The sequence below is a fragment of the Schistocerca serialis genome, chromosome 1 (genome assembly GCF_023864345.2).
Source record: "Schistocerca serialis cubense isolate TAMUIC-IGC-003099 chromosome 1, iqSchSeri2.2, whole genome shotgun sequence".
Lineage (NCBI taxonomy): Eukaryota > Metazoa > Arthropoda > Insecta > Orthoptera > Acrididae > Schistocerca > Schistocerca serialis.
In genome coordinates, this window is record NC_064638.1 from 447,342,854 (window position 1) to 447,364,280 (window position 21,427).

The 21,427-nt window shown below is 38.4% G+C and overlaps 1 protein-coding gene across 2 annotated transcripts in view; it reads left to right on the forward strand.

Annotated features, from left to right (window-relative positions):
* Positions 1–738: 738 nt before the first annotated feature.
* Positions 739–21,427, forward strand: part of LOC126472880 (uncharacterized) — a 46,543-nt gene continuing 25,854 nt past the window's right edge. For both annotated transcript variants that reach the window (XM_050099967.1, XM_050099968.1), the window contains exons 1-3: positions 739–895; positions 13,540–13,642; positions 15,615–15,872. In XM_050099967.1, coding sequence (XP_049955924.1) covers positions 760–895; positions 13,540–13,642; positions 15,615–15,872 — 497 coding nt within the window. In that variant the 5' untranslated portion in view covers positions 739–759. The remainder of the gene's footprint in view (positions 896–13,539; positions 13,643–15,614; positions 15,873–21,427) is intronic.

Sequence of the window (21,427 nt, forward strand, 5' to 3'; positions counted from 1 at the left end):
CTTGTTCGCATTGGCGGCACTTTGAACAGTGGGTGTTACATTTCAGATGTGTTACGACCCGTGGCTCTACCCTTCATTCGATCCCTGCAAAACCCTACATTTCAGCAGGATAATGCACGACCACATGTTGCAGGTTCTGTACGGGCCTTTCTGGATACAGAAAATGTTCGACTGCTGCCCTGGCCAGCACATTCTCTAGATCTCTCACCAACTGAAAACGTCTGGTCAATGGTGGCCGAGCAACTGGCTCATCACAATATGCCAGTCACTACTCTTGATGAACTGTGGTATCGTGTTGAAGCTGCATGGGCAGCTGTACCTGAACACGACATCCAAGCTCTGTTTGACTCAAAGCCCAGGCGTGTCAAGGCCGTTATTGCGGCCAGAGGTAGTTGTTCTGCGTCTGATTTCTTAGGATCTATGCACCCAAAGTGCGTGAAAATGTAATCACATGTCAGGTCTAGTATAATATATTTGTCCAATGAATACCTGTTTATCATCTGCATTTCTTCTTGATGTAGCAGTTTTAATGGCCAGTAGTGTATATTGCTTCTGGGCTAAAACGTACTCGAACTGGCCGCGTATTTACTTTCCTTAACAGAAGAAGCTCAACGCCACTGCATACACGCGTTTGCTGGATACCCCCGCCACTCTCCCTCTCTCTCTCTCTCTCTCTCTCTCTCTCTCTCTCTTCCCTTCCTCGCCGCAGTTTGCGCAAGCCGGCCGGATGAGCAGGGGTACATAAGCGTAGCACAGTCGATGATTCCTACGCTGGTGTGGCTGGCCGTCACAATGGCAGCAAGGATGACATCGGTCCCGCGACTGGCGCTGCTGTTGCTGTTGTCGGTGGCCCTTGCAGCAAAGGCGTCCGCCGAACACTTGCTGCGGAAATCAGGTTGAGTATAGCCGCGATCTATTATCTGTGGTTAACACGTTAAAAAACACTGTTTCTTATCATATGGCACATGCCCTTGTCCCGCAAGGTAGCATATTACGCTGTAAGCTATTCGAGCATTTCTCGACTCCCTAAAAGCATTTAACTCGGTACCGTACCACAACAACGCTTATTAATGAAAGTACGATCGCAGGGGATGACAGAAAACGTGAGACCAGACTGAGGGTTTATTGGTAGGGAGGAACCAGCATGTTCACTTGGTTGGAGAGTCGCCTTCACATACTTCAGGAGTGTCCCAAGGGAATGTACTGGGGCCCATCTTTTTCACGGTGTATAGTCTAAATGGCCTCGTAGAAAGTATTAACAGCAACGTCAAACATTTTACACATGATGCACTGGTCTATAATTAAATTTAGCAAGGTTCCATTTATCTGGGTTAATGCGGACCCGAGACTGCACAGGTAACCCAAAACACAGAAATCCAAAGCAACATTATTTTTAACGGAAACAGCTATTCACAGTATTTTGAAAAAGTACTGGTTGTCACGTTTGAAAGCTCACGCATTACACGCTGCAAAGTGACAACTTATATACAAAACTACACTAAATCCCACCGCTTTTCGTATCACTGTCTTCTAGTTCACTATTGCGATACATAATCGCCCAGTTATTTTCCGTTTTCGTTTTTAATTTAATTTTTTTTTGACGCCTGTTCTCATTTTCCCGAAAGTAAAACATCAATATAGGAAACGAATTTTGTCCTACATACCCGAACAACAGATCACAGCATTAAGTGAATCTGTGCGCGTGATAATGGGTTCTTTGATCGCATCATTTTCGGTCTCTTTCTGCGCCGAACACACATGTTCACTACATCTCGTTCGCCTGCTCAAATCCAGCTTCACAGTCAGATCGATATTTGATTACTCGCGGATGTTTTCGTCATCTACGTTTTCACAACCAAAAACTTTTATTTTAACCGTAAATTTAATGCAAATATTCGTTCTAATTAGAACAGAATACGTCAGGTTATGTTTTTCATTTTTTTTATGAATCGACGGACTACGCACGGATAATCCACAAGTCGGTTAATCAGCAGCTTGCTGTCTTATATGAAAAAAACCAAGCTGCACAAATATTTTGTCAGATACTGACAAGATTTGAAAGTGGTGCAAACATTGGCAACTCGATATACACGTTATGTAATGTAAAATTGTTCACTTCACAAAACCCAAAAAAGTAATATCAGTGAATCATAACTGAAATCGGACAACTCATATCAATTCCTGGATGTAAAAATTTGCGAGCACATGACATGGAACGGTCACATAGACTCAGCCGCACGTAAAGCTGATGGAGTCATTGGTTCATTGGTAGGTTACGGGGAAAAATGCGGACAAAAACGTTCAACTTCTGTCTGAAGATCGTTTCTCTGTATGTGCCGAAGAGAAGTAGTCTGCAGATTGAAGCTGGACAGTTTTGTATACCCTAATGATCATGGGCACTCCCTAATGACGAATAATCTGCATTTGATATACTGCGGATAGTCTACAAAGGAGATAGCTTACGAAAATCTCGTGGGATGCATCACAGAAAATTGGTCAAGTGCGCGGAACCCGTACCAAATTTTAACACTGAAATGGAATATTGAACGTATAAAAGATGGGAACAGCACGAATGGTCACAGGTTTGTCTGATTCACGGGAGAGCGCCATGGAAACGCTGAAGAAGCCATGCTGCTTGAAGAGAGACGTCAGCTGCCCCGTGAAAGGCTGCTGACAAAGTTTCTACAATCAGTGTCGAGTCAATAATTTGGGAATATAGATTACTATAGTCCTCCTACGTATCGCTCCGGTAGTGACCACAACGACAAGATTAAGCCGTATAACTGACAGAAAGCACAGGGGCATTGAGGCAATCATTCTTCGAGCATTTCATACGCGAATAGCGTCCCCAAGACATGCACTTCGCATAGTTTAGTCGCTTACGCTTGTGGGTGTAGAGCAGATGCATCATCACAGTCCAGAGCCGAAGCAACAATCAAAACACAGGCGAGACTGCATCGGAAAGAGTGAATACCGTCTTGTAGGCCGGAAAAGTTATGGCCACTTATTTACTTGTTCTGTGTCCGGCGGCAGTATGACTGGAGACTATATTTAGATAAGATGTGCTGGAAACATATAGCTAATTAAACAATCTGTGAAGTTATTCGGCTATTCTTTGGTACCGTCTGTTTAGTTGTGCAGGTCCACAACGTCACCTTTTCTTAAAACAAGTTTCTACACACATCAGAACTTGTCCACCGTCTTGCACCTCCTCACATTACGGTTTTGATCGTCGGTCAGTGCCTTCTTCACCATTTGCATCTTCCCACATAATATCTAATTAATTCTGTTTAAAGTTTGTCCAAAGCTTTCAGGGTATTTGAAAGACGAGTACCGGTACTAGCTTAAAGGTGCCCTCACATGTTGAATAATATTGTCAAACTGTCAATATATTGACCATCTGAGGCAGCATATTGATATAGGCTACTGTCAGTATTACAAATATTAACGAGCAATATTGATGGCCCTCAAAATATTCTCATTGTTGCCAATACATACCGAACCTGTGAGGTGAATCATTGACGGTTTGACAATATTCTCCAGAGCTTCATGAATCAGCCACGTCGCCTGAGTGTGCTTTGTTTATATTTTCAGATTCAATTTCTCAAGTAGCCTTTATAACACAAAACAGTCTTAATAGACTTATGCAAGGGTAATTGTTGTGTGTACCTCTTAAGGATGGTCAACGGAGCGTTCTCTAAGACACTGCTTACTTTATTAATTTAAAAATAACATAGCAGTTAGGAGAAACGCACTTCGAAAAATACGTCACGCATCTGCAATGACTGGTAAGAGGTCTGCGAAATGCATGTCATTGTCAAATAATCGCAAAACGTAAGAAAAATGTCGCACATTAATTGCCTGGACCTAACCTTGCCAGGCAGATGTAATTGCTTCCCAGGTTTCCATACAATTTTACTAATTTTGCTTGCTGATATTACTACAGAACTAAGCTTCAAGCGCTTGAAAGAACTGCTTGCAGGAATGCTTGAAATTTGTTTCTGTAATATCACCAGACACGAGTTCCTCGAATGCAGAACCGGTTTTTATCAATTCTGAGACGACTAGAAGCTGCTTTGAATGCCGACAGGGACATGGTATTGTGTTGTGTAGTTGATGTTTCCGTATTTCTCTCGAACCTCTAAAGAGCTTCTTGTGGCTAACCTCTCCTACACCATTCTCAATCGTGAGACAAGTGCAAAACTTTTGCACTTGTCTCGCAACTGAGAATGTTGATATAGTGCAATGTATCTAATGAACAGTTTTACATAACTTACATAACATTGCCGTTGAAAATGACGGAAAGTCAAAATGTGTAAGGTTGTTGGAAGACAAGGCATAAGAAAAGTTATTAAAAGTGCATCCAAATGGCAGCGTCGTCTCACAGCATTTTCATGCAAACTGCTGTTGACACTTCAAAAAGTTCAGTGCATTCTAGGCTCTTACCTTCACGTCATTGATAACCAAGACAGTCTGGAGTCAAAATTAAGGTCCAAAAACAGCACAGTGTTTAAATTGGAGAATGGTGTTGTACATATGCTATTCAGGTAAGTTAAAACTACGATTAAAATGAATAGTGTTCCACATGCACTGGTTTCAAGTTCTCAGCATGCTGTATCGGATTTGGTTGTGACCAGGTGCAGCATCATGAGCCACAGACAGTGCCAAATCCAGCTCCCCCATGGAGAATGGGTAGTTGTAGGACTCGAAATCGTTGGACCCGAAGTCCAGTTCACCCATTTCCATGGTGGCACAGTAACGGCAGAAAACTGGATCCTAGCTAGCAGCCGGCGTAGTCGTTGCAAAATGGTGTGCCATTGTCTGCGTCATGTCTCCAGATGTTGTTTGTCCACCCCTGTTTCAACAACGCCGCTGTAGGAAACCAACTGCCTTTACCGGAAATACTCCTCATGGTTTTCCATACTGCAGTAGAACGACTAGGACGATTGATAGAATCCAGGAACGCTTGCCCTGACCATTTTTTTGCTCTCCTTGATGATGCATTGAGCCTTGGTTCTTGCTAAGGAAAAGGCTGTGAGATTTTGCGCTGTTGGGTGGCACTTAAGCCATCGCAGAGCTGCATACCTGGCCCAGATTACTGAATGGCATTCATCCGCCCACCAAGGAACATATAGACTTCTAGGATGACAAGAAGATGGAGAAGTCAGTGGCATGATGGATTACTCACATGATATGGTCCAGTCACTCCTGCATGCTGTCGCACGTGGCTGAACAGTGTCCAGTTGGCTCTGCTGGTCATCTATTGTGGCTGCAGCCTGCATGGAGAGCACAACCCGGTAGATGAATCCAGAGTAGGGAATGATCACTGGATTGATGGTCATCAATGACTTCCTGCTCAACAGTGTGTGCAAGGGCTGGCGAGCAGAAAGAGAGGTCGTCAACTGAGGATGACCCAGTAGCAGCACTGAAAGGAGTGGAAGTGCCCATGTTGAGGGTGCACAGCTTATGATATGTCATGAGGTTCTCCAAAACCCAATCCTGAGTGCAAGTAGAGGTTGACCTCATACCTGATGGGCAATGAGGTCTCCCAGTAGGAGAAATGGTCAGGGGAGCTGCTCTATAAGATCTGTGAGAGCTTCAGTGTCTATCACATCTTGTTGAGGTAAGTATAGTGAGCAAACAGTGATCCTCTGACACACATGAATTTCAACTGCAACTGCCTGCAGGTCAGTAGCCAGAGGGAGAGCAGAGGAGTGGTGTGTGTTATTGACAAACACAGTGATCTCTCCCTGCGCCCTTTCCCTAGGCACGTCAATCTTGTTATGGAATGTGTAACCCCCTAACACAGGGGTATCAGGCGCTTTAAAATGCCTTTCCTGCAAACAAGCACAGGCGGTGCTCATGTGCAAAGAGTTTCAGTTCCTTCACATGTGTCCTGAACCCATTAATGTTTCACTGTAATAAGGGAGTCATTTATCATGGTGGTAGCACTTTCACATTGTCTTTCCACTAGAGAGTCAAGGAGAGAGATAGAGAGAGAGAGAGAGAGAGAGAGAGAGAGAGACATTGAACCCAACAGACGGCTTGCTTCCTGTCTCCGTCAGCAGTTGATTCTCTACCTTTGACTTGGTTTTTTATTTTTTTTATTTTTGCTTGGGAAGGCTTTGGATCCCCCACACTGCTAGTGGAAGTGCTGTGTGGTGCACCAGACTGAACCTCTGGAGCGACATTGAGCACCGCAATGTCGGTAACCACAGCATTCTCTTATGTTCTGGGAGAAGGTATGGGTTTTGAAGTAACTGCAGCAGCATGAGTGCACCGACAAACGATGGTGCTAGTGCTGATACTAACAACCTCCATTTGTGTAGTAGCACATGGTCTTCTGAACTGGCTGTTTAAGAACAGAAGCAAAAGAGGTAGCGAATATTGAGGGTAGAATGGCCTTATACATCTCTTCAGCCCTAGCGTATGAAATGCGATTTGTAGTTTTACATTCTTGTATCTACAGCTCTTCAAGATATACACTGCAGTCCCTACTCATGGCAGCATGATCCCCAGAGCAATTCATACAGTTCAGAGGAGATGAACAAGTGACTCTTTTGTGGGCAGTCATAACACATTTGCCACTAGTGGCTTCTGCCTTAAACCCCACAGAAGTATGCCCAAAAACACTGGCGTTTGAAACAATGCATTTGATTGGGGTCTGCACCACACAGCACGCTTAGGTGAATGAAACCTGCCTTGATATTCTGTGGAAGTTTCGTGCTGTTAAAAGCATGTACAAGCGAGTTTGACTTAACCAGATTGCTTTTCACCCTTGTCATTATATTTTGGACTTCAACAATGCCTTGTTGGGCCCATTCTCCTTTAGTTTCGTCTTTGAGAATGTCCACCAGATTCCTCCACACCACATCTTTGTAGTAGTTCAAAGTGGAATGGAGCTCAGTCTCACTGGTACATTCCCCAGGGCTTTTGGCTTTCTGAATGGTTTTCGCTCGTCGGGAACTTGAGGTTTCGACCAACAGTGCATTTTGCAAATGCTTAATGGATTTTAATGTATCTGCAATCCCCTCTAATCCCTTTAGAATGTAAGAAGGTGAGACTTTTTCAAAGCTGCCCTGTTTCCCTTTAACTAGTAAAAACACATTCTGACTAGCAGCATGTTACTACATACACTAGAACTCCAAAACATTCCTGAGTATGGAGGACTGGCTACACAATCCCTCTTGTTAGACTTGGTATTATGCTGGGAGGAAGAGGAGGAACAGCAAATTTCGAGGATTCCATCTCGGTCCCTTTAGCAACTAGGGATATAAGCTTGCACTCAGAGCGAGCTCTACTTGCTTGAGTAAGCCTTATACAACTGAGGTGCAGCAGTTTCCCCAGAGGTTGCCCAATAACAACTGTTCTACCTCAATAGCCATGCACCTCATTGGCATGCAGAACAGCTTGAGATTGAGGTTTTTTAGCAGAGGCTTTTACCATCCTTGCGATCCAGGTGATCAAGCAAAGATCTCCAATCGCTGTAACACACAACATTCGACAATTGCATCACATGATGCTTGCTGAAGCATGCCCAAAGCTTACAGTGACAGAAGACTGGCAGTGTTTACCAGTCCCCAGCTCAGAAATCCCGGGGTCACCAAGCAAGAAAAAGTTCCATTAATACTAGTGTGTTCTGTTTGTGTGTGTTTCCATTACCAATGTGATTGTAAAGAGAAGCAGAAAATGAGCTGTAACATGAAAATAAAGTGTTTCTCGACTGATGTCCATATAATACATTTTATTCCTCTATAAGTGAATAACCTTTCCTGAAAGTTTGTCCAGACCCTTTTGTTACACCCTTTATTCATTGCCAATCTCTCACCCAGTTTTTTCCAATGACTGGGAGAAAACCTCAGGTGACTCTTGTATACAAGAGGGGTAAAAGAACAGACCCACAAAATTTCAGGCCAATATCATTAACATTGGTTTGCTGCAGATTTCTGGAACATTTTCAATGTTCAAACACATAAATTTCCTTCAGACAGAAAAGCTTCTGTCCACAAATCAGCACTTATTTAGAAAGCATCACTGATGTGAAACTCAGCTTGCCTTTTCTTAGATAATGTCCTGTTAACAAATGGATGAAGGGTAACATATTCTTCAATTTCCAGAAAGTACTTGACGAGACCTAATGCAGACTGTTAACTAAGTTCTGAGCATACAGCATAGGAATATTTGAGGGGTAATAGAAGTTGGTACATTGTCTTGAATGTCAAATGTTCATCAGAGGCAAAGATGTCACGAGGAATGCCCCAGAAAAGTGTGAAGATCACTCTTATTCTCTGTATAGAACAATGATCTGATAAGAAGGGTGAGCAACACACTGCAACTGTTTGCTGCTGACACTGCAGTGCATGGGAAAGTGCCCTCATTGAATGACTGTAGGAGGATACAGGATGACTTCTACAGAATTACTGTCTGGCGTAATGAATGACAGCTTCTTCTAAATGTGGAAAAGTGTAAGTTAAAGCAGATGAGTAGGGGAAAAAATCCTGTAACATTCAAGTATGGTATTAGTGGTGTGCTTCTTGACACAGTCATGTCAATTAAATAACTAACTGTAACATCGCAAAGTGGTATGAAATGAAATGAGCAAATGAGGTTGGTAGTAGGAGACGTGAATAGTTGACTTTGGTTTACTGCGAGAATTCTAGGAAACTGTAACTCATCTATAAAGGAGACTGTGTATGGAACATTTGTTCAATCAATTCTTGAATACTGCTTGGGAGTTGAACTGATGGAAGACACTGAAGCAATTCAGAGGCATGCTACTAGGTCAGTTATCAGTGTGTTTGTTCAACACTCAAGTATTACAGAAATACTCTGTGAATTCAAATGGGAACCCCTGCAGGGAAGACCATAGTTTTTTTGTGAAACACTATTGAGAAAATTTAGAGAAGCACTATTTGTGGCTGACCGCAGAATGATTCTTCTGTTGCCAAAGTACAAACACACACTACATGTAAGGACTGTGAAGACAAGATAAGAGAAATTAGGGCTCACACAGAGGCATATATACCATCATGTATTCTTTGCCCCATTTGAGAGAGTAACAGGAACGAGAATGACTACTACTACTCCATAGCACTCTCTGCTATGCTCCATGTTGTAGCTTGCAGAGTATGTTACAAGTTTATGATACACTATTTCGGGCTCACCTTTGTACCTATGTATTGGTATGAACTGCTGTAGAATCGACAGTGAGCCATTGCAGTCTATGTGCCATTGAAATGTGAGTGATATAAACTGTGTTGTGCTGTGGTTGGACGTAAGTGAAAATAGAAATGCACCCTGCATGTTTTATCTCATTATGTGCAGTGAGACCAAGAGATGAATACACTAAGCAGATTCAGAAGGATGTAGGCTGCAGTAGGTACTGGCAGATGAAGAGGCTTGCACAGGATAGAGTAGCATGGAGAGCTGCATCAAACCAGTCTCAGGACGGAAGACTACAACAACAACAATGTGCTATGTACAGGCATAGGAAATGGAGCAAAATATCATAATAAAAAAGTACATATAGACCAGATAGAATACAAGGGGAAGTCACACTGTATGTATTACTATTAGTATTATTAATATTATCATTGTTATTATTGTTATTTTTTTGTTAATCACACAATGTAAGAAAAAATTACATAGTCCATATCCTTAAGGATCTCCTCAATATGGATCTTTGGAATGAAGAATTCATCTGATATAATGTAATCATTAGAAAATTTCATACTTGAAACACAGCAGTTTACTGATTGTTAAATCAACATTGTGGGCAGCTGTGTTATGCTGATGAATGAGCTATTTTTCTTTTACAATGGAATTTTTCATCCAGCTGCCCTGAAAGTCCAAACAGTATTTGCCAGTCATTGTGTTACAATAAGAAGTATCAGTTTGGTATTCGGGAAAAATATCTTTCCAAAATATAAAATTCACCTAACCATTTTTGGTGCGGCCCAGCTGGAAACCACTTCATTGGCTATTGGTTCATTTCTCATGTCAGTTGGGCCCCCACATCTAATCAACAAAATCCAATTGGACAAATAATTCCTTGTTGTATTTGTTAGTTCTTTTCAACTTGGTGGGTTATTCCAAACACTTGAGTGGTACTCAAGAATGGATGGTGCAAATGTTTCAGACAAAGTCTCCTTTATAGATGAGCTACACTTCCCTAAAATTCTCCCAATGCACAAAAGTCAAATATTCATCTTCCCTGCTAACTACCTCATGTGCTCATTAAATTTCATACCATCCATTGTTCCGTATTGTATTGATAATACAGTGTCAACAATGAAGAGAAATCAGTTCACAGCATCGAAGAACTGCAGTATCTCCCTTCTGCAATGCTTTCTTTTATCAACTAATCTGTCTAATACTATACTGAGCAAAGCACTTACGTCCATGGTAGAGGACACTTCCTACTGCTATTTTGGAACATTATTCATGCGTATCATTTTTGAGCAAACTATGAGATTTGTTCTTGTTAAACATATTGCAAGAACTCTTTGCTAGATGTTCTGATCTATTGCAGTGGACTTCCCTTGCAGCTTTGGTACACGATTTGTGACTGAGAGCTCAATCGAGAAACTGTAAAATCCAACTCATGCTATTATCAAGAAGTCAGTGATCACAAGAGCTGGTTCACAGTAATGATTTGTGTCTGAAACAATCTTATTACTGGTTTGTGGAGCAGTTGAAGGAGGATTTCTTGAATGATGAGGCTTGGTACATGATGTGTAGCCCATATGATGCCACAAACTATATAGTGATTCACACCGAATAGCTAGAGTTTAGTGAGAGTAAATATGGTGGATGTCTAGTGAAAATTGTTTACTATAAAGTGTTGTTGGCCACTCAGATTGAATGGAGAAGGTGGGAATGTTTGATTTTGTCTTTCCATTGTTTTTTTAATGGCAACATCAATACTGATAGTTATGATGTAATTTAGCTAGTAACATGCATCTCAAACTATAACAACTCTTTGGAATCAGAATAAAAATGCTACCATCCATGAAATGATTTCCATTTTATGAAAGCCTGAAGAAAATAAATAAATTAGTAGAATTGTCTGCTCTCAGTCTTGATGAAACACACATCTGGTATGAACTAGAGCATAATTACAACCTGTATTGATTCGCCCAAAAAGTGTAAATTGCCATTCATTACATTTCAGACAGTATTAACATAAATAACAATTTCAGTGAATCAGAAACCACTGAAGCCATTCGTTAAGTATTAATTTAATTAAGTATTCCATAAGTATTCCTTAACTATTAAATTAATTTAATTAATTAAGTGGATGGCATCTTTGGAGCCAACAATAGTAGACATCAAGATATTTTTGTCATATAATGCACTTTATGCAAAAATTAAGCTTCCATATCACAAAAATATATGTTAAAAAACTGTGAAATATTCTCTATGGTGTACAGCACAAAGAAGAACTTCAGGATTTGGGTCAACACAATATGTACACAGTGAGCTGGAGCAGGATAACAAGTTCAATATTTAATGTAATCTAATTGTTGCTTTTTCTGCAATATATGTTTTGAGATGTAACAATGTGGAATGGCTCTATTTCTACTTGTTGCAGTTCCACTCTGTAAATATTGTTCTTCATTTTTGTTTCCTGTCCTACATGTAATGCATGTAATTTGAATGCATAAAACTGAATACTACATAAAACTGCTAAACTCTTAAACACACTGTGTACTGATAAATTTTATTATTAAAAACAATATTTTACAGCCAGCTGGGAACAACAGAACAAATAGTTCATGTAGAAACAATTTATTTAATGAAAAATTCTGAATGTATAATTTTGATAGCAAAATCATTATCTGGTCAGTGCAACTGAGTCATACTAGCTATATATGAAGAGCCATTGTCAACATGTGTCTTGGATAACAAAATATTATAAGCAATTTTATACACACTGTACTTTTATAGGTGACATATATTATAAAGTATTTACATTTTACAATGAAAAGTTTCATTTTTAAACAAAAATCAAAATACATTTATGTAAGCTGCAATGAATGTGTAATACATCACATGCTGTGGTGTCACACAGTAAACAGCTGTATTGTATGTGATTTTGAACCATGCTGAAATTTCTTGTGTGACGCCAAACAATATATTCCTTACATATAAACAACACTGACTTTGGGTTGTTTGTTTTTGTAAAATAACTTTCCACCTTACTTGTATTTGATTTTTAAATAATTATTCATTTTTTAAAAATCATTTTACCATAAAAATCACAAAAGAACAAATTTTATTTCATGTAAGCATTAAAACATTTTTTCATGTAATTATTCAAACATTGACAAGGGAAACTCCCCATCACACCACCCCCCTCCCCCCTCGGATTTAGTGTTAAAATGGCAGAGTGGATAGCCTGTCAAAAAGTGAGAACACAGCTCAAGCATGAAAACAGGAAACATGAAAAAAGAGCAAAATAGGAACAATGAATACTCCAAGCATAAGATGTGCAACACTAAGTAAACTGCAAGAGTCATGTGGTTGTGTGGTCAGTGTGATAGAGTGCAAAGTGGGCAATCTGTAATGTGTATTCAAATCTCACTCGCATTCTACTATTATTTTTTTTCACAAAATTATTAGGCTTCCATCTGGTCATTGTTGTGTCTTTTCTCCTTGTGCAGTCTTGGCAATGATACTATATGCTGGTTATAGAATATGAGTTGTGCAGTAAGAATATCTTACTATCAAAAGTAAATGTGATGAATAGTGAGAGCAGGCAAGGTGCTACATAGACCTTTCACAGAAATGGGGGGGGGGGGGGGGAAATTGGAGTGAACTATCTTAGAACAAAGGAATTCAAGAGTCAAAAATTCCAATGCAGAACACAAGAGTTATAACGTGTGGTACATATTTAGAACTAATAGAAAGTTCATACATGTGGATGTCCTTTCCTTACACCTTGTTGTTGCAAACAGATGTTAAACCATGACACAACACAAATCTGAATTCAGCGAGCAGACACATCTGTCACTGGACAACACATCATAATTTTATGAATAAATAAATAAATAAATAAATGGATATGAGGAAGTTATGAATAAGGATCTCTCCCTTTGCAGTCCAACACCGTGACCACATAACTATGACATCATACATGTTTACTTTTCCTCAGCTTTGCACTTCTTGAGTTTGGACCATTAACTGTTTCGATTTTGCTTCTTTTATCACAGTTCAGTACACTTTATCTACTGTGCTATCTTACCACTAAATCTGAGGGGGACTGCAAAGGGGAGTTTCCCTTGTGAGATCCCTGAAGTCTCTACTATTCAGTCATTAGTTTTTGAAAATATACTTTCTAAATCTTCCAGGGCACTGAGTGGTAGTACTTCAAGCTGAAAGCTTAGCATAGTTTACAGTTTGGTTCATTATTGTCTAGGCATAAACACCAGCTAAATGTTACAAATAGCTAAAATTCTTTCAGTATATTCCTTTGTCTTATTACAGTATCATAGTTTATGAGTCAGTTTAGAGCATTTTTATTTTATAAATTTACAGATGAAAACACTGCTGCTGCAAGTGCAGGACATGGCCCTGTTTTACAACGAGCAAAAAGATTTTTTAAACTTGGAGCTGGTCTCAGTCATCAGTTTAATTTAGGGTAAGTTGATCTAACCTGATTTAACTGAAAATCTTCTTTTGAATGTTGCAGATTTCAAAGATAACTCATAAATTAATTGGTTTCATCTGACACATTTATATTATCAGTGAAATCAAAAGTATACATGGGAAAAATTGTTCAGGAAGGCAAACAGACAAGATACAGTACCATATTTCCTTTACTGATATTATGGCAACTTGTCTAAAGATTACTATGATATATAACAATATAATTTATAGATTGTAAACTCCCAACAATTTTAAAACAAGGAAGACACTTCTCCTTCATAAAATTTGATGTCATGTGGATATGACCAAAAAATGGCTCAAATGGCTCTGAGCACTATGGGACTTAACATCTGAGGTCATTTGTCCCCTAGAACTTAGAACTACTTAAACCTAACTAACCTAAGAACATCACACACATCCATGCTCAAGGAAGGATTTGAACCTGCGTCCGTAGCAGTCGCGCGGTTCCGGACTGAAGCCCATAGAACTGCTCGGCCACCACGGCCAGCAGGTGTGACCCTCTACCTAAACCAGGTGTAGTAGACAGCTGAACTAGATAAACTGCAAGGATACAGAAAGATAATAACCCATTGATCACAGCTAAAATGTAGCAGAAAATATGTAACTTTGACGTGGGAGATATAAAGGGATAAAATTAGATAGTAGCAGGGGACAATGAGAACAGAACATGGAAGGAAAGTAGTAAAATTTAGAAATAGTACATACATATGTGACTTTACCATTTTATGTTTTTGCCTTCTGGCTTGTTCATTCCATAATTACCACATTCCTTCCATAGTCATACCCTCCATACTCTTTTCTCTGGTTGAATCATATTGTCTACCCGTTACTCCAGCTTCTTCTTTATATGATCTCCTCTCACATCATCTCACTTTTCCATTACTGGCATCCATAATTGAGCATTAACCTTCATGTGCCTTCTACTAATCACAGTGAACCTTGCCTTATGTTCCCTGCCCTGATTTCAAGTTTTCTTTTTCCTCTCACTATCTTCACTGTTTCTAACACTTGTCCATTGCAGTAACTCAATTATTTGTCATTTATGATATACACAACACAGCTGTTGGTAGACGTGTCATATGAAGGGCTTATTTCAATAGTGGTACAAGTCGATTTTTGTTCATATTGAGATACAGAGTCCTAATGTTAAATGAGCACTGAAAAATCTGCAGTTGAGATACCAGAAATATTCAAGCATATGGCTTGTTGCTAGAGCTGAACCTTTCTTTCTGTTTGTTTGGCTCATTAATTTCAGAAGCATTATAGACAGAAAAGTGGAGGTAATGGACTTGTACCACTATTGAAATAAGCCCTTATATATTACTTTGCCTCATAATATTTTAGGGACTAATTCCTATTATTACATTTTATTTGGGTTTAGTCTTCCCAAAGCTTTCAGCATAATTGATTTCAAATTCTGATGTTTATTTTTAATTTTATCCATGTTTCGCAGTTTAAAATGTGACTGTACTCAATACACTGGAATTATGAATTTAAAAACCCATTCAGTCCCATTCAGTCACAACTTTTTGTATTTTATTTTTATTAAGTACACAATGCATTTCAGACCCTGTGGGTCCATCATCAGGTGTAATTTGTCTTAATACATGCTTTATTTTATGTAAAAAAAAAGAAAGAAAAGAAACACCCGCATGTATTAAGACAAATTACACCTGATGATCGACCCACAGGGCTCAAAATGCATCGTGTACTGAATAAAATGCAAAAAGTTATGACTGAAGGCGTTTTTTAATTCATACTTCCAGTTTGATGTTTATATTTCTTCGAATGCAAAACTCCTTGTTTCACTATATTATTATTATTATTATTATTATTATTATTATAATTATTAGATATATTTTCTTTGGAGTTGGCTATTGTTTGTTCTTCTGAGTTGTGTGAACACTGACTGGAGACATACCAGAGGTCTTGTTTTGTTCCAGTACTGGGCTTGAGATTGGCCGTCACCCAGGACATGGAAATGGTTATGGGTATGGTTATCCACCACCTCCGCCACCTCGTCAATATTATGGCCATGTCCCTCTACCTTATAGCTACAACAATCAACCATATGGCTACAACTATAATTATCCGATTTATCCACCACCTGCACCTGCCAGTACACACAGTCAGTCATCTAGTGAGGCATCCAGTTCAGGCTTTGGAAAAAGTTATTCTGGTGCCCAGCCAGTAGCTCATGGGTAAGTAATTATTTACAACAGAAGGAATCCATTTAAATACATTAAGGTTAGACTATTCATTTATAATACCTTTGTGATTTAAGTTACACAGATTCTCTGTGATGACAAGAAACATTTAAATCTACGTCAAAATTATGCAAAACCACTGTGAAGTGCCAGGTAGAGGGCAATTCACATCATACCATAGATTGCGTTTTCTTCCCTTCCTCCTGTCTGTGGACTGTGAGAATAATGATGCCTCTGTTCGCTCTGTAATTTGTCTAACCTTTCTTTGTGGTGTACGAGGAGAGAGGCAGTAGCATATGTTTGGATTGTCACTTGGCACTTGCCTTTGAAACTTTGTAAGTAAGTTATCATGCAGCAGCCAACATCTGTTTTCAAGCATCTGTCAGCTCACATTTCTCAGCACTTCTGTGATACTTTATTGTGGGTCACAAAACATGTGATAATTTGTGCTGGCATTTTGTATACTTTCAACATCACCAGTTGCCTTATAAGAACTATCTTGTGTAGACTTCCTGAACTTTCCACCTCATAACAGAATAGCGAGAGTTGGGTTCTCATAACCAATGTTTCTGGAATGCTTGATGTGGAGGAGGTCATTCTGTTCAAGATACATTGTTACATTTGAACTCAAGCTTTGTTCTAAGATTCTGCAGCAGACAATGTCAGTGATATGAGGCAGCTGTTTTATGGAGTTCTTGTACTACCCTTCTTGCAAAAGAGTATGACCTGCACTTTCTCCAAACACTGGGCACAGATTTTTATTCAAAGATGTATAGTGTTTTGTGGTTTGGAGAGGAGCTGAATGAGCTGCAAATTCTGTAAAGCATCTCACAGATTCCACATGGCACTGGGGGAATGTATTATTTTAGTAATTTCATCTGCTTCTCAATATCCATGGTACTAATATCTGTATCACTTTCAATTATAGTGGAGTAAGAGTTAAAGTGGGTCTGTGGTCCTGAATCACCTGTAAAGAAACATTTGAGAACAAAGTTTGACATCTATGATTTTACTTTACTATTTTCATTTTTGTTTTGTTCATTGCCCATGAGTATCTGGACACAAACTTTGGTGCCAGTGACAACATTTAAATAGCACCAAAATATCTTCCGGTTTTTTGAGAAGCCTTTTTATAAAATTCAACTGTGGTAGTTGCTGAAGGCTTGTGTTGCCCTTTTGAACAGTCAAATGAATTTCATTCAGCAGGTCTTCATCAGTAGTTTAAGCCTTTTTTTACATTTATCATGCAGTAGTTTAGTAATTATTTATATTTACATTTATTTATTTAATCATTCATGGTCTGTAGATCCAGTATACAAGAGAATTGTATGGATTGGAATGAGTCATAATTATACATGAGAACATGGCCTACTTATATATGCTAATAGTCACAAATTGCAATATGTGTAAAGGAACAAAATATGTTAACAATTACAAGCTTAGGCACTTACTAAAGTAAAACAGAGACATAAAACAATATAATGATAGAGTAGCTCGTATCCTTAAGCAATACCCCCTGCTTTCTATCAGTTAGGTATGATCAAAGTCACATTCCCACTGTGCCACTTAAACCTTAATAGACAGTTTTTGAAAGGAGGATTTCATGGTTCACACAACTGAAGACCTCAGTATAAATCACAGAATATACTAAATGAAGCTAATCTATTGTTCAGTGCTTCTAAAAAAATTATTGGTAAATGAAAATATAGCATCATCAGTTGACAGACCTGATTGGAATCTCAACTAACAATGGCTAAGAGCCTTGTAGATATTCGGGTGCTCCATAATTCTCTTATGTATAGATTAGTTTCATCCCCTTTCTTGAATAGTGGTTTCGCATCTGTATACTTTATTCTGTCTGAGATGATACCTTGTTGAAGGGATTCATTAAATATATGGCAAAGTATTACACAAAAGGCATTATGAGAATGTTTAAGTACCTTAAAGGAAATATTATCAAAGCCAGATGAATTTTTGGTTTGCATTTTAGTAGTGATCCTTTTCATCTCACTGGCAGTAACAGATGATATATGCATTTGACCTATTTTGCACAATCCGTATTCATTGACATACAATCAGTTTTCTCAGAATCTGTTAGAAAGTGCTTACTAAGGACATTTGCAGCTGCATCAGTTTTATTAATCATACTACCACAATAACGTATTTATATGTTAGAAACACTATCATTTTTTCCCCAGTTCCCTTTTGATAGTACTCCAGATGGTTTTCATTTTATTGTTTGAGTTGTCTATTTCAGATTTAGTGTGGAATGTTTTAGAGCACTTTCTAACTCTTTTCAGTATTTTACAATATGATCTATAACATTCTTTTACAGTAGGCTCATCAGAGCATCTTTGTGATGTGTATAACTCTCTTCCTGTCTTACACGAATTTTTTTTTTAAATACTGCTTCAAAAAGGGACATGAATTCATCTGTGAAGAGGATGAATTTAATATTAACATTTCTTTTTTGTATACTGAGCTCCAGTCAATCTGCTGCAAGTGGCTATTGAAATTTTCTAATATCTCCACATTCGTTGTTCTGAAAGACCTAAAAACTGGTTTACGTTTAATACTCAAGTGTATGTTATTAAAAGTAACCAACTGCCCATCGTGGTAAATCAGACTGTAGCGATCACCTTCTTTGTTTCTTCGTTTGTTGTCCTCAGTGTTGATGTACTGCATTGCTACACTGGCTGAAAAATGGGTTGTGGAAGTGCAACTACGGTCTACTGTAAATGATGTAGCTGACAGACACACAGTTGCATTTCACAATCTTTTACTGTCACTGTTCACTACCCCCCAAATAGTACACAATTATATATATAAGCCTCATTAATAGTTTTCAGGCAAACCTCCACATACTGCTACAATAGTTTACTATTGGACACCTACGAGCAGTAAAAACCTAACCACAAAGTTCACTGTTCTTGAAGAATAGAAAGGTACATGTGGAGCAGACACTAACATTGTTTCAACACATGACCTAATTGTGTAACACTTATTTCACAGTTAAGTTGAAGCATTGTTGTTGTTCTAATCAACACAGGTTTCTCGTCTGAAACTTGGCCATGGACTGACTGTCTCATGACCAAAAATTGACCCCTTATTTATATCATAATAATAGGTACTGAAACTACAAATTGTTCAAAGCTAACCTTACTGAAGTTACAATTAAAATTTAACTCATTAAATTAACTGAATACATTGAAAAATTCATTCCTTTTAACAATTTCTTCTACTACAAGAATTTGGTCAAATTATTTGTTTAAATCATGAAATTAACAAACATAAGTATGTAAACAATACTTTGGACAAAACTGTTAATTACTTTGGAACTAATGAAGAGCTGTCTTTGCTAACATGTTTTCGAATAGAGCCAAATAGATCCTTTAAGAGTACTATTAGTTGTTCCTTCAAATGTTTATAACTAGTACAGAATTTATATTTGTTTATACGTCAACAGTAGAATTTAAGTTATGAAACAATTATTGATTTCCCTGTATAATGAAAGATACTAACTAGTAATAGTCTAAATAAATTAGAAAATCAATTACACACATAAAACTAAGCACAAAATTTATATCTGGTGATACATTCTTTAAAACTGAGGACCAACCTTTCACTTTTACGAAAATGCAGATTATACTCATGTATGTTAATGGTAATCAGTCAGAACTGAAAAAAACAAATTTTAAGGAAGCAGGTGGAAAAACAAGAGGGGAAGTAAAAATATCCCAGCTTGTTTCATCACAAGACCATTTATAATTTGACTTACAGTACTGTGGCTACTACTAACCTTATTAATAAATGAGTAAAGAAGTTGGCAATTACTGGAGTTAGATTAAAGGTTTGTAACAAATGTTCTAGTTCTCTTCTATTGGTGTTGTGTGTAGGGAAGTTTATATTAAAGTCACCCAGAATGACTAATGGCTTAGCCTTTGAATATATTTTTTACAAAACTGATTCAAGCTGTCTTAAGAACACAAATGTTTTCCCTGTAGGACCCCTATATATTGTCACCACTATAACTGACCTATCTGACCTATTATCAGCAAAAATTTCAGATCCAAAGGCTTCAAAATGAAAATCTTCACAATACAGACTCAAGTTAAATGATCTATGAGGTATATCCATTTTGACATATATTGCAGCACCACCTTTCCCTCTATTTGCTCTAGAGTAACTATCAGCTAGGACATAACCCTCCAATTGAGGTATCAGCATGTGAAATACAATAAATGGTCTTGGGCTATGGAGTAATTTTCATTTATGTTGAGGGCCAAAAGCTCCATTTCATCTCTAAAGTATTTTGGTGGTATATACATAATTTATCATTTATAACAGATTTCAAGTTACAGTGTTCAGGGGTTAAATTTATTTAGAAGTTTCTTTACAAGGACTGTAGACCATGGAAGGTTCCTCCTACCATGAACTCTCCTAATAGGTACATATCTGTTCAATGATTAGCCAAATATTCTTCTGAATGTATTATTCCTCTACATGCTACTGTCCTGAGCTAAATGTTTGAGTTCTACTTAGAGTCATGACACTACTGACTCTTTGTGCAGAAGTAGCAGAAGTAGTAGTGGTAGTAGTAGTAATGGAAGTAGTTTTATTAATCCATGGACATCTTTTACAAGGATACTGGACATATCTTGGTATTAATATTAAAAAAAAGGAAGTAAAATCATTCACATGTACCAACACTCAGGTACATGCAGGGCTGGTGTGACAAGGATGGGACAGGTAGTCAGTTATAGTAGGAACCATCCTGGCATTTGCCTTAAGTAATTTAGGGAAACAATTAAAAACCTAAATTGGGATGGCTGGATGAAGATTAGTACCTCCACCCTCTTGAATACAAGGCCACTGTGTAAAATAGTTGTGGCTCATTTGGTTTATCCCTATTGTTATTTGGTAACATAAAGCCTGATGCTATACTGTTAATTCATTTCTCATTCTCAGTCACTGCATGCACTCTGTTTGATAACACTACACACACTGTTTGTGTACTGCAAATTCCCATTTGCTAACCTGAAAAACTGAGCCAGTAACTCTCTATAATGAATGAGATGTTGAACTCGGAAAAAGGATGAGGTTTTAATATTATCCATTGCACAGTTATTGAAGTATTTTTTCCAGAAAAGAAAAAAAAGGAGGAAAACACAGTGTGATAGTGTAAAGTGGATGTATTATTATTTATTTGTCTTACATTTTTCCCAAATCCCTACTCTGTGTTATCTGAGGAGGAGGAGGAGGAGATTACTGTTTAACGTCCCGTCGACACCGAGGTCATTAGAGACGGAGCACAAGCTCGGATTAGGTAAGGATGGGGAAGGAAATCGGCCGTGCCCTTTCTAAGGAACCATCCCGGCATTTGCCTGAAGTGATTTAGGGAAATCACGGAAAACCTAAATCAGGATGGCCGGACGCGGGATTGAACCGTCGTCCTCCCGAATGCGAGTCCAGTGTACTAACCACTGCACCACCTCGCTCGGTGTGTGTTATCTGAGTAATCCTTCAGTGTATAGCATATATTCTTAACA